General features: G+C 34.6%; 1 protein-coding gene across 3 annotated transcripts in view; it reads left to right on the forward strand.

Annotated features, from left to right (window-relative positions):
- Positions 1-828: 828 nt before the first annotated feature.
- Positions 829-14,055, forward strand: part of LOC131152612 (calcium-binding allergen Ole e 8-like) — a 29,645-nt gene continuing 16,418 nt past the window's right edge. For 2 of the 3 annotated variants that reach the window (XM_058104360.1, XM_058104359.1), the window contains exon 1: positions 846-1,552. In XM_058104360.1, coding sequence (XP_057960343.1) covers positions 1,020-1,520 — 501 coding nt within the window. In that variant the 5' untranslated portion in view covers positions 846-1,019 and the 3' untranslated portion in view covers positions 1,521-1,552. Of the gene's footprint in view, positions 1,553-14,055 lie in introns of all 3 variants that reach the window. The other variant, XM_058104358.1, reaches the window with a different exon arrangement.

Consider the following 14,055-nt stretch of genomic DNA (forward strand, 5'->3'; position numbering starts at 1 on the left):
GAGAGAGAGAGAGAGAGAGAGAGAGAGAGGAGTCCAAGTGAAAAAAAAAACCTAGGGGAGTTTGCCCCTATTTGGAAGCACTTAGAAAATGTGCTTATAACACTTATCACTTAAAATAAGTACTTTTACAAAATAATGACATTTAACTTATATACAACAACAAACACTTATTACAAAAAGTGTTTTTCTAGAACCACTTTTTTAATAATTATTTTAGTAAATTTTGAGAAGTAATTAAGATAACTTTTTGCTACTTATAAGTGATACTATTCATAGACAAGGTTAGTTTTATAAATATAAGAAAATTTAGTGACTATTTTATAATTAAAAAAATCAATTAAAAGATAATGTATTATAATATATTAATTATTAATGAAACATAATTTAATTCATTTAAATTAATATTAAAAATAAAAAATACTAATTTAATCAATAATATTGTTTTAACATGAATTAATATAACAATCATATGTTTAAATATAAATTAAAAATTTGAATTTGAATTTAATAATATTAATTTTATCATAGTTTAATATGATAGTAATATGTTATAAGTATACATCAATAATAAGATTATTATTAATTAAAAATAAGAATTTTATATTAATTTTTAATCAAAATATTAAAATTTTAATGATAAATAATTAAAATAATTATTAATAAAATGATTAATTAAAAAAATATTAGTATTTAGTATTTTAAATATTTTTAAAAATAATAATGATATAACATCCTATAATAAAAGTAAGTATTCAAAATATTATTTATTTTAAATATAATTAAAAATTTTTTGTAATTTTTAACGGATTTATTACTTATAATCAACATATATTAATTTCAACGACTTTTTACATCGGTCGTTTCAACCATCCTTTTAACGAAATTAGCGGAGATCTGCAAGGCAGCACTCAGCTATCATAGCTCTTGATTCTTTGTATCTTAATTTCTTCATCTACAAGAAAAGACGCCATTTTTGTCTCTCAAGGCCAATTCGCGTGCTCGATCTCTGCAACGGAGCGATGTCGACGAACACTAGCTCTGACCCGAACTGCAAGTCTAAGTCATCGATTCATCTCCTAAACGTGGATGAAATGAAGAGTGTTTTCAACCGCTTCGACGCCAACGGCGACGGCAAGATCTCTTCCGACGAGCTTGCAGGCGTCCTCAACGCCCTAGGATCCGCCACTTCAAAGGAGGAAATCAGCCGCGTCATGGAGGAGGTTGACTCCGACCGCGACGGCTTCATCAGCTTTGACGAGTTCGCTGCGTTTTACCAGGCCGAGGAGTCCGACGGCGGAGCCTCCAAGCTCCGAGATGCGTTCGATGTGTACGACAAGGACAAGAACGGGCAGATCTCGGCGGAGGAGCTGCGCCTCGTGCTGAACTGCTTGGGCGAGAGGTACACGGCCGATGAATGTTCGAAGATGATCAGGTCCGTTGATTCAGACGGTGATGGGAACGTCAACTTTGAGGAGTTCAAGAAGATGATGTCGACCTCCAAAGGCTCGGGGTCGAAATAATTAATATGCAAAACGGGCGGTGAGCCGAGTGGGTAAGCTTATTACAGTTTGTTAGTCATTATTGCCTGCTTCTAACCTTAATAAGGGTTTGAGTTTTTTCAGCCTTTTCTTATTTCTTCTTTTTAAATTAATAAAAATGATTGAATTTTGATGTGAAAAAAAAAAAAAAAAAACAGAATAAAAAGGGGTTGATGCTATTATAATGTAAGAGCTCTCAACTTCTTGCTTGTCTAATTTAATGCTTGATCATGATAGTAAGCACGCATCAAGTAAATGATTATATTGCGTGTTGTAATTTGAGGTACTCCTTTTGTGCCTGCGTTGCATGTTTAGTTTAACCTGTTGAAGATTTTGCCGAGGTTTGCATGTTTGGGTTTAATGAGTTGATGGCTGATAGGTTCGGATAGTTCTCTTTAGTGTCTCCACTTTTGTCCATTGTGACTCCTCACCTGGCTTATGATGGGACGACAGAGAAGATCTCACTGTATGATGACTTTTTCATTCTCATTCCTAGGTAAGGACAATCGCTCTACCTTAAACCTGTATGGGTGAATTGTAACTGAGGCATGCACCACAGGACGGAGACGTTGAGGGAAAATTTGGAATTTCCTTTTATTCAAAATATCCTTTTTCAAAAAATCCTTCAATTGTTTCTTTATCTGGCTGATGGTGAATTTAGTAAAATTTTCAAAAGGCCTCCCTGTTTTTGTCAAGTATCCATCTTCCAAAAGAAACTTTCATTTTTTGAAATTCAAACATCTCTAATATGACTGATTACCCAATTAAGGAGACTCAATTATTAAAACCTTGATTGACAATAAGGAGATTTTCAAATCTCTCCTTAAGGGTTGGCTTCAATCAAATCCTGATTGACAATCAGGAAAATTTCCTCATTAAGAGTTGACTCCAATCAATCATTAAAACTCCGATTGACAATCAAGAGATTTTCAAATCTCCATTGAGGGTTGACTTCAATCAAACCTTGATTGACAATTAGGAGTTTTTCAAAACTTATTTAAAGGTTGACTCCAATCAATTATTAAAACCCTAATTGACAATCAGAAGATTTTCAAATTTCTCATTAAGGGTTGACTTCAAGCAAACCTTGATTGAAAATCAAAGAGATTTTCAAACCTCATTTAAGCATTGACTCCAATCGATCATTAAAATCCTTATTGGCAATTAGGAGATTTTCAAAATTTCCCATTTAAGGGTTGATTCCAATCAGTCATTAAAATCGTAATTAACAAAAAGGAGATAATCAAATCTCATTTAAGGGTTGAATATGATCAATCATTTAAACCTTGATTGTCAATTAGGAGACTTTTCAAATCATTCATTAAAGGGTTGACTTCAATCAAATCCTGATTGGCAATCAGGATATTTTTAAATCTCTCATTAAGGGTTAACTCTAATCAAATCTTGATCGATAATCAAGAGATTTTCAAATCTCATTTAAGGATTGAATCTAATCATTACTAAACCTTGATTGCCAATCAAGAGAATTTTCAAGAACTTTTCCTTAATTGATTGATTTTAATCAACTATAAACCCTGATTAGCATTTAGAGGATTTTTCAACTACCTCCTTATTAATTGATTGACTTCAACCCTCATAAAACCTTGATATCAATCAGGAGATTGTCAATCCCATCAACATTAAACTTTCTAACTTCAATCATGGAATTGAGACCAAATCTCTATTAATCCAAAACTCAATCAATGATCCCATGCATCTCATACAACAACAACGAGTCTTAAGTCTCACTAGGTGGAGTTAGCTACATGAATCCTTTTCTGCCAATTTGCCTGATCAAGAGCTTTTTCCTCTATTAGATTAAGGGCTGTTAAATCCTTTCTCACTACCTTATTCCAAGTTATTTTAGGCCTACCCCTACTTCTTTTCATGCTAGACACAATAACTAACTCACTACTTCTCACAGGTGCTTTACTAGGTTTGCGTTTCAAATGCTCAAACTATTTGAACTGCCCTTCCCTTATCTTATTTTTAACTGGTGTTATGTCTAAATTATTACGTAGGCTCATTTCTTACTTTATGTTTTAATATTGAATCACTAATCCACCATAATATTCGCATCTTAGCAACTTTTATTTTTTGTACATGTTTTTTAGTTGCCAACATTCTGGACCATAAAGCATATTTGGCTTTATAGTCATCTTATAAAACTTTTCTTTTAATTTTAAGGGCATTCTACGATCATACCATAGTAGTTAACGCGCACCTAGGTGCGACCCGCAGTGGGGTGACGAGGCTAGCGCCTCATTCTTGTTGATGCGAGGCGACCTTTAAGAGGCACAGGCACAGGTAGGCGCACTAAAGTGCACTGATGCTCCAGGCGTAGTGAGTCACGCCTTGAAATTTTTGAACCTATTAATAAAGAAAATGTAGCTAGAACGAGCCCTAGCTCTTTTCTAGCAATCCAGCTTTCGACTTGAACCAGCCCTACTACCGTAGCCTTTCATTTTTGAGCCTTCGACTCTTTGAAGCAGCATGAAACTAGCAGGAGACCTTTTTCAGTTCATCTTCAAGCCTTCAAACTAGCAGGAGCCCTTCGTCTTTGGGGTTCGAGCCTTCATGAGTCGTCAAGCTGCTTCGAAGTTCAAACTAGTAAGTCGTCGTCTTCTTCTTCGATTCTTCTTCCGCTTCTTTTTCATTTTCAATTCTTCTTCAATTCTTTTGTTGCCTGCTGCCAGCTACCTCATCTTATAATATTATATGTAATTAATTATGTAGTTTAATGCAAGTTTATAATTAATATATTGAATTTTTTACTGAATTTAGCTGTTGTTTTGTAATTTGTTTGGATATGCAGTATACAGACTATACATTTTTCAGAAATATATTATACATTGCTTTTTGGTTTAGGGTAATAGGCCTTAATTTTTAAATGGATTTTGGAAGTGGAAACTTTGGCTCTGCAAAGAAAGATCCTGCATGGAAGTATGCACATTTGGATGATCAAAAAAATAGAAATAATTTGACTTGGAATTTTTGTGGCAAAGCTACAAAGGGAGGAATATTTCGGACAAAACGACATATTGTTAGAGGATTTCGAAATGTAAAAGAAAGCTCTAAGTGCCCTGCTCATGTACATGAGGAGATTAGGGAGTATATGTTGAAGAAAGATATAGAGGAGAAAAATGAGTTATTGCTTGGCTTTGATGACATAGATCCTTATGATGAAGAGGATGAAGTTCAGGAAATTGATTCTCATGGCAAGAGAGTGCTTGATAGTGGAAGTCAAAGTTCATACCAACCCACCTGGAATAAACCAAAACAAAAGGGGTCTATAGATTTGTTTTTTACTTCTGATCCTAAGAAAGCGGTTCAAGCTAGGTAAGAAGGGATAATGAAGCATACATAAAAAATGAGGCGTGCAAGAAAGAATTAAGACAAAAGGCAATGACAAATTTTGGTAGGTGGATGTATGATGTTGGAATACCATTTATTGTTGTATGTTTGGACGACTTTGTAGTGGAATTTGAATCGATTGGACAATATGGTCCTGGAATAAAGCCGCTTAGCAATCATGAAGTGAGAATTCATTTCCTAAAGCAGGAAGTTAGTCCAACGAAAGAGTTGATGAAGGTCTATAAGGAGGAATGGGCAAAATATGGATGCTCGATTATGTCTGATGGTTGGAGAGATTCAATTGCTAATAAGGACATAATAAACGTTTTAGTGAACTCTCCAAGTGAATCAGTGTTCATCAAGTTTATTGATACTTCTAATATTGTCAAGAATGCAGATAGAATGTACAAATTACTTGATGAGATGGTGGAGGAAATTGGAGAATCAAATGTGATTCAAGTAGTAATTGATAATGCTTTAAACTATGTTGCAGTAGGTAAGAACTTATTTCTAGAACTACATTCTATAGTGTATATATTGTTTATTTTAATATTTTAATGGCTTCACTCCTTGATTTTTGAACAAGGAGATTGTCGGAAGCAAAGAGGCCACATTTATATTGGACACCGCGTGTTGCCCATTGCCTTGATTTAATATTAGAGGATTTTGGGAAGATGCCTTCAATTCATACAACTTTGAAAAGGGCAATATTTTTGAATGGTTATATTTATAATCGTGTTGGTGTGGACTTGATAAGACAGTTTACTGGAGGAAAGGAATTACGAAGGCTTGCAGTTACAAGATTTGCAACTGCCTTCATCAGTCTCCGTCCGATCGACCTTTAAAAGAACAACTTGAGGAAGGTGTTTACTTCTAAAGATTGGAATACTACCAAATGGGCAAAGGAGGCAGCTGGCAAAAGAGCAGCTAGTATTATTTTGATACCTGCCTTTTGGAGTACCATCGTCTATGCTCTTAAATTGATAGGCCCACTTGTCTGTGTACTTTGTTTGGTTGATGGGGAAAAGAAACCTGCAATGGGATATATTTATGAAGCAATGGATAGGGCTAAGGAAGCCATAGCTAAGGCTTTTGGTGAGAGGGAGGATAAATTCAAGGAGGCATTTGAAATTATTGATACGAGTTGGGGATGCCAACTTCATCAACCTTTGCATACAGTTGCACACTACTTGAACCTGAAATATATAATTTCAAACCCCCACATTTCGCAAGATGAAGAAATCATGACGGGTTTGCACTAATGTATTACAAGGTTGGTGCCAACCCTTGAAGTGCAAGATAAAGTTTTACAAGAGTTGGAAAATTAAACTAGTGCTAGTGGCCCCTTTGGAATTGATTTGGCAGTGAAACAAAGGAAGATAAAAGCACAGGGTGAAGTGGCATTTTTACTACCTCTCTCTATTTAATTTTTTTTTTTTGCTATTTAGCTAGTAGGTATTCATTTAAAATTTATTTTATAACAGCGCAATGGTGGATATCATTTGAATCATCGACTCCAAACTTGCAAAAGTTTGTTGTGAAAGTCCTTAGCCTCACTTGTAGTGTTACTGGTTGTGAAAGAAATTGGAGCATATTCCAACATGTAAGTCATTAGTATATTGTGGATTAAAGAACATGAATTACCAGTCTACTACTTTTTAGAATCATTATTTACTATATTACTTTAAACTTCTTGCAGCTTCATAGAAAAAGGAGAAATCGGCTAGGCCATCAACGCTTGAATGATTTGGTATTTGTGAAATATAATCGAACTTTGTGGCGTCGATACAACAAGCATGACACCATTGATCTCATCCTTCTAAAGGACATTGATAATAGTAATGAGTGCTTGATTAGTAGGATGGATGGCGATTCCGATGAGGATGATGAACTTGTTTTTGAATATGATCTTTTGACTTGGGGTTTTGTTGCCAGAGCTGCTGGAGTGAATAACCCCTTGCATCACACTAGATCGAGAATAAGTGCAAATATTTCATCATCTTCTAGGGGAAGAGCTTCATCTAGCATTGCTAGGGGCTGGATTACAGTGTTGGAACTTGTAGATGAGGATGAGATCCAAGTGGATAGTGCAATGGAGACAGAAGAGGAAAAAGATGTTGGAGAAGAAAATTCTGGTGATGAAGAGGAAGATGATGATATCTTGGAAAACTTTGTTGATGATGAGTGATGGCTGATTATTGAGGAGGATTTTTAGATTTTAGACTTTGAAATATTTTATTGTAGTCTTTTTATTTTTATTTTTTATGTTGAACTATATTGATGCTTTTGGGCATTCGGCTTGGCAATTTCATTAAATTTCCAATTTTGGTAATGAATATTTTGACATTTAAATTCTAATATTACTATCGATGTGTTCATATATCAATTACCCACCAAATAGGCTTTGTACACAATTTTAGTAATTGTGAGCCTAACCTTCGCGAGGTGTGCGCCTTCGCCTCGCGCCCTAGCTCCAAGTACCCTTTGTGCCTCGGTGCGCCTTGCGCCTTTGACTACTATGGATCACATAACATACCTAACACAATCCTCCATTTTACCTAGCCTGTTTTAATTCTATGTACTACATCTTCTTCAATTTCCCTTTAGCTTGCATAATAGGTATAAGATATCTAAATCTGTCAATGCTATTAATCTCTTGATTATCAAGTTTAATCTTCTCTCTATTGCTACTCCTTACATTACTGAAATTACATTTCATATATTCTGTCTTATTCCTACTTATCCTAAACCCTTTAGACTCTAATATGACTCTCCAAAGTTCTAGCTTAGATTCCACTCCGCTCCTATTATCATCAATCAACACGATATCATCTACAAATAACATACACCAAGGGATCTCATTTTGGATATTTTTAGTTACTTCATCAATTACTAAAGTAAAAAGATAAGGAATCAAAGTAAAACCTTGATGTACGCCTATTGTGATTGGAAAATCTCTAGATTCGTCTCGTATAATCCTAACTTTAGTCACTATTCTATCTTATATATCCTTAATGACCTTTGTACATCTACTGCAAACTTCCTTCTTTTCTAAGACCCACCAAAGAACTTTCCTAGATACTCAATCGTAAGCTTTCTCTAGGTCAATAAAAACCATAAGCAAATCCCTCTTCTTTTCCCTAAACTTTTCCATTAAACTTCTTAAAAGATAAATAACTTTTGTTGTTGATCTCGTAGGCATAAAACCAAATTGATTTTCTGAAATCTTTGTTTCTAATTTTATTTTATGTTCAATTATCTTCTCCCATAATTTCATCGTGTGACTCATAATCTTAATTCCATGATAATTATTTCAAATTTGAATATCACCTTTGTTTTTGTACAAAGGTACTAACGTACTTTTCCTTCATTCTTTTGGCATTTTCTCGGTTTTTATGATAGTGTTGAATGGATTAGTAACCAAATAATTCCTTTATCCCCTAAACATTTCCAAACTTCAATCGGTATTTTTTTTAGTCCTATAGATTCCCCACTTTTCATATTTTTTAATGCCATCTTAACTTCAAGAACTCTATTTTGCGAATAAATTTTTTATTTTTAGTCTTTTCCTTATTTGTCACTTCCAAGTTCAATATTTCATTTTGGTTTTCATTAAACAACTTATCAAAGTATCAAAGTGTCTCCTCCTCTCTTTTATGTTTTCTTCTCTAATTAAGATATTATCATTATCGTCCTTTATGCATTTTACATCACCTAAATCTTTATATCCTTTCTCTAGTTCTAGTAAGTTTATAAATGTCTCTTTCTCCTTTTGTATTTAGGTTAGTATATAATGTATCATAAGCTCTATGTTTAGCTTCACTAATAGTCTTTTTTGCATTTTTTTTTCTTGCTTCATTATATTTTTCAAGATTTTCAAAATTTCTACAATTTTGCCATATTTTGTACCAATTTTTCTTTATCTTAACGGCTTTTTGGATTTCTTGATCCCATCACCAACTTTCTTTACTACCCAATTATCTTCCTTTTGACTCACCTAAAACCTCTTTTGCTATCTTTACAATTGAATTTTCCATTCTATTCCAAACAGTATTTGCATCAATCTTATCCCCTATTGTTCTATCACACTCGTTGTTCAATTTATCTTAAATTTTACTATATTTTCTCCCTTCAAGTTTCATCATCTAGTTCTCTTGCGTTGATTTATGCTACTCCTTTTCCATTTTTTAATATGTGTATCTAATACTAAGACCCTATGTTGTATATCCTAACTTTCACTTGGAATAACTTTACAATCTTTACAAGATAGATGATTCCCGTTCTTAGTTAAGAAGAAATCTATTTGGATTTTATTATACCTACTTTGAAGGTTATTAAGCGTTGTTCTCTTTTTATAATGTAAGTATTCAATATAACCAAATTGTAAGATGTGGCAAAATCTAAGATTGTATCACCGGCCTCATTTTTATCTTTATATCCATAGCCTCCATGCATCCTCTTATATCCTATATTATCATTTTCAATGCGACCATTCAAATTAGCTCTTATAAATGTATTTTCAGACATTGGCATCTCCTGTAAAATACTATCCATATCTTCCCAAAATTGTCTTTTAAGATTTTCTGGTAAGCCTATTTGGGGAGCATGCACACTAATAATTTTCACCATCTCCAAGCCTAAAGCTATCCTGATTTTAATGATCCTATTTCGTATTCTTTTAACATCTACTACATTATCTTTTAGGCCTTCGTCTATAATAATACCCATCCCATTTTTATGTTTCTCTTTACTAGTGTACCGAATTTTAAATCTTGATTTTTCAATTTCTCTAGCTTTCTCTCTCCACCCATTTCGTCTCTAGAAGGCAGATTAAGTTAATTTTCCTCCTAAACATTATTTCCACAATTCCATGCTTTTTCCTATAAGAGTCCCTATATTCCAACTTGCTAATCTAATCTTAGTCTCTCGTGCTAATGTATTTATCCTCTCTCTTATATCCCATGCTTCTTATCCAGCCCTTGATTGAGTTTAAGGTATTTTAATGTTGATTTCCCCCCTAATCCTAATTTCCAAAGGAAAGAGTCATCTTTGAGTTTGTTCATGGCTATCAATCAAAACGCTTTCCATCATTTCCTCTTTTAATTTTATGCTTTCAAAATTTAGGGTTACTTGAGGCCAATTCCCCTTCTTTAACAAGAGCATGTTAGGGTTTCCAACTTTGTTGTTTGGCCTTTTGGACAGTGGTGTTTCACTAGATGACTAAAAAGGGGGATCTTCCTCTTTTTTTATTTATTTATTTTTTTCATCTCTAGTTATGACACACATACACACACAACGGTAATTGTTCTTAGAATAGGTGTCGATAAGGATGCTGGTAGACTGATCTCCCTTAGAATGGTTGGTCCATCACCTTCCCTATACACAAGTGTACTTTAGAACCCTTGTTCTCTGTATTGTAGATCTCTTAGGGATTTTCCTAAAAAATTAAAAATAATAATAATAAAGGTGGCGACTCCGCATTTTCAATCTTTGTATTTTCTTCGAGTCTTATCCACTTATCTAACTTTCTTTGTTTGGAGGGGCGGGGGGGGCGGCGCCATGCACACATTCCATTCGCCGGCACACCCCTAGACTAGAATCCCGTGTCGACAACTGCTTCCCAATGCTTCTTCCTAGGACAATGCTTATATTTGCTCACTACACTAACAACCTGGCTAGAGCAAATCATAACATACATAAGAGAACCAACAACACTAGCAGAACTCCTTACATATACCTCTCCTCCTCCTTAGTAGTATGTGATAGAACCGTTGAAATTTTAAGATGTGTAGCCAAAGGAGTACTAACCAGTTCAGATTGGCTCATCCTAAAATGCTCTAGCACCTTCACAACATAGTTGCTTTATGATAGAAATAATGTCCTAGAACTTATGTTTCTAATGATTTCCATTCCTAAAATTTTCTTTGTTGCACCTAGATCTTTCATATCAAACTCGAGGCTTAACTAAGCTTTTATCTTGTTGATCTCAGACATGTTTTTAGAGGCGATCTACATGTTATCTTGTACCATTGTGAGGATGACTACTTTAATCCATATGATGAGTTTTTCAACAAGAACACATGGTGTTCTTTCCCATAAATAGCAAATTGCTAGGTTGATACATATAAATATGTTCACTATACTCATCATACAGTAAGGTTGTTGACATCTAACTGCTCCCAACTCTAAGTCATAAGCAACAACTATAGCAAGTAATACACGAATGGAGGTATGTTTTACAACTGGCTAAAATACTTCATGAAAATTCAATTCCTTGCAGTGTAAAACCATTTGGCACCTACTGTGCTTTGAATCTCATATCCTCCACTCCTGGAACTCCCTTTTTCTTCTTGAAAACCCATTTGCAACCTACAATTTTCTAGTCTTTTGGTGGTTTAGCTAGTTCCCAAGTATGATTCTTGTGAAGTGACTCAAGCTCTTCACTCATGGCCACAAACCACTGTGCTTATTTAATACTAGACATGGCTTCATGATATGTTCGTGGTTCTTCTCCATCAATGTCACTCACCACACTTGATGCAAAACCAACTAAATCAACTTGATCAAACCTTTGTGTTACCTTTGTTTGTCATTTCTTTGGGTCTCATGTTAACTGCTAATCATTTATCTGCTCCTCTGGAACAACATCCTCCTGATCTGAATCATGTTCCTCTAAATACCTGGGCTTATTTGGAGTGCCTGCTTGAGCCCTAGATCTATTGGAATTGGAACCCAATTCAACTTGCAGCTCCACCTGCTTCTTAACACTCTGGTCATGATCAAGATGCTCCTTTTTGGATAACATAGCAAACTCATGGAAAGTAACATCCCAACTAATAATAAACCTGGAATTCTGATTATCCCACAACCGTAATTACCTATCTACATGGCCTAGGAATTTGCATTTTGCCGCTCTTGGCCCTAACTTCCCATTATTGACATGAGCATACACAATACATCCAAAAATTCTCAAATTTGAATAGTCAGCAAGTTTGCCTAAGCACACCTCCATAGGAGTCTTACACTGGATACTTGATGATGACAACTGGTTAACCAAGTATGCAGCTGTCTTTACAGCTTTAGCCCAAAAATCCTTGGTCAACAGTCAACCCGCTATTAAAAATCATACACCTTTCCCTTTTGAGCAATGTTCTATTCATCTGTTCTATGACTCCATTTTTCTGTGGTGGTTTTTAGTGCCTCACAATCCCATTTTCGTAGCAGAACCTGTGAATTCTTCATTAAAGAATTCCAGCCCATTGTGAATTCTCAAGGTCTCAATGGATTTACCACTCTGCTTCTCAATTTTAGTCTTCCATTCCTTGAACCTGCCAAAAACCTCATCCTTGCTCTTTAAAGTGCGCATCCAAACTCATTTAGAGAAGTCATTAATGAAAGTCAACATCCACTACCACCTTTCGATGCAATGTGAGATGGACCCCAAAGATCATAATGAGTATAATCCATAAAAGTCAACATGTATCTACTACCAACCTTTGAAGCAATTTGAGATGGTCCCAAAGATCATAATGAATATAATCCACAATCCCCCTGGTCCGATGCATAGTTGTATTGAATCTTGTCCGCTTCTATTTCTTGAAAAAAAAAAGACTCATAAAAATCCAGCTTCCTTGTCTTCTGCCCACATAGCAAACCTCGCTTACTAAACAATGTCAAACCAATCTCATTCATATGGCCCAAACGCATCTGCCAGAGCACGGTGGTTTCAAATTCTTTGTCTGATGATATGACAGCAGCAGTACGTCTTGTATGAGTATTACCCTATAGGCTATAGCACATCAACTCCATTCTGCTTTACTCCTCTCATAACAACAAGTGCACCATGAGAGACGCACAGAATTCCACCTCAAATCCTAGTGTCACAGCCCAGAGAGTTCAAAACGCCCAAAGAAATCAGACTCTTCCTCAAACCTGGAACATGCCGAACATCTCTCATTGTTCATACAACCCACCCTATCAAACATCTTAATTTGCACAGTACCCAAGTTCTTAAATTTTGATTTCAACTCATATTTCAAAACTCCAAAAGTACAAAAATTTCGATGAAAATTTAGATTTCAATGTCAATTTTGATTTCAATTTGAAAAAATAATCGAAATCAGTAGTAAAGCATGGATTTTTTTATGAAACTTCAGAAATGGTTAATAGATGTAATAATATAAGTTTTAGTACCAATATATTGCAAGTTCAATACATGTATGTTGCGTATGAGGTGTAAAAGTCGTAATATAATTTGTGTATCAAACATATTTGTAAGATAATGTGCATTAAACATATTCGGTTAATACAAATTAAATTCCTAAATCATTTAAATATTATTTATTATACAAATAATTATAATTTAGACATGAATGGTTAGATAAAAAATTTTGTTCTAAGTTTACTTTTTCATATAATTTCCAAAGCCATTGTAATAATCTTTTTGTTTGATAAAAAAAAAAAAAAAATTAAGAGAGAAATTTCGCTTCGCTACTAAATCTCTCATTTAAATTCTGAGGAAGTTTTGTTCTATAGTTAAAATTTCAACAAGTTTCACTAAAATTTTGAGTTTCCAATAACTTTTGGATGATTCTTTGAAATTTCGATGGAAATTATATAAAATGGAAATCAACTGTCATTTCTATTTTGAGGGCGATGAAAATCGGAAATTTCAACAAAAATTTTGACAATTTCATGGAAATTTAAGACCATGACTGTACCTATCGCAATAAAGGTACAAGCATGATTGTTTCCCATGAGAACCTTACCTCTATCTATTTTTGATAAGTGGTAAACCAGTTCTTGCGCAGACACATGTGATAAGAACATCTTGAGTCAAGAGCCCGATCTCTGTTGGAATTGCTAACAGATATAGCAAAGAAATCTACTCCATCTGAGAAATCTGAGCTGTCTTCTGCAACTGTTGCTACTTCCTTTTGTTTATTAGTCTTAGCTTTGTCTAACTTCCTAGTCCTCTTTGGGCAATCCCTTTGATAGTACCCCTTTTTCGCCACACTCAAAAGCATTTCTCTTTTTTATTTTGGCTGCTGCTAACTTCAAATGAGATCTATGCGTACTGCCTTCTGCTTCGACCTGCCCCTAACCACCAATCTTTCAACATCCTATTCATCACATCTCCACTCTTTATCTTCCTGATGAACTC

The sequence above is a fragment of the Malania oleifera genome, chromosome 4, assembly GCF_029873635.1.
Source record: "Malania oleifera isolate guangnan ecotype guangnan chromosome 4, ASM2987363v1, whole genome shotgun sequence".
NCBI classification, from domain to species: Eukaryota; Viridiplantae; Streptophyta; class Magnoliopsida; order Santalales; family Ximeniaceae; genus Malania; species Malania oleifera.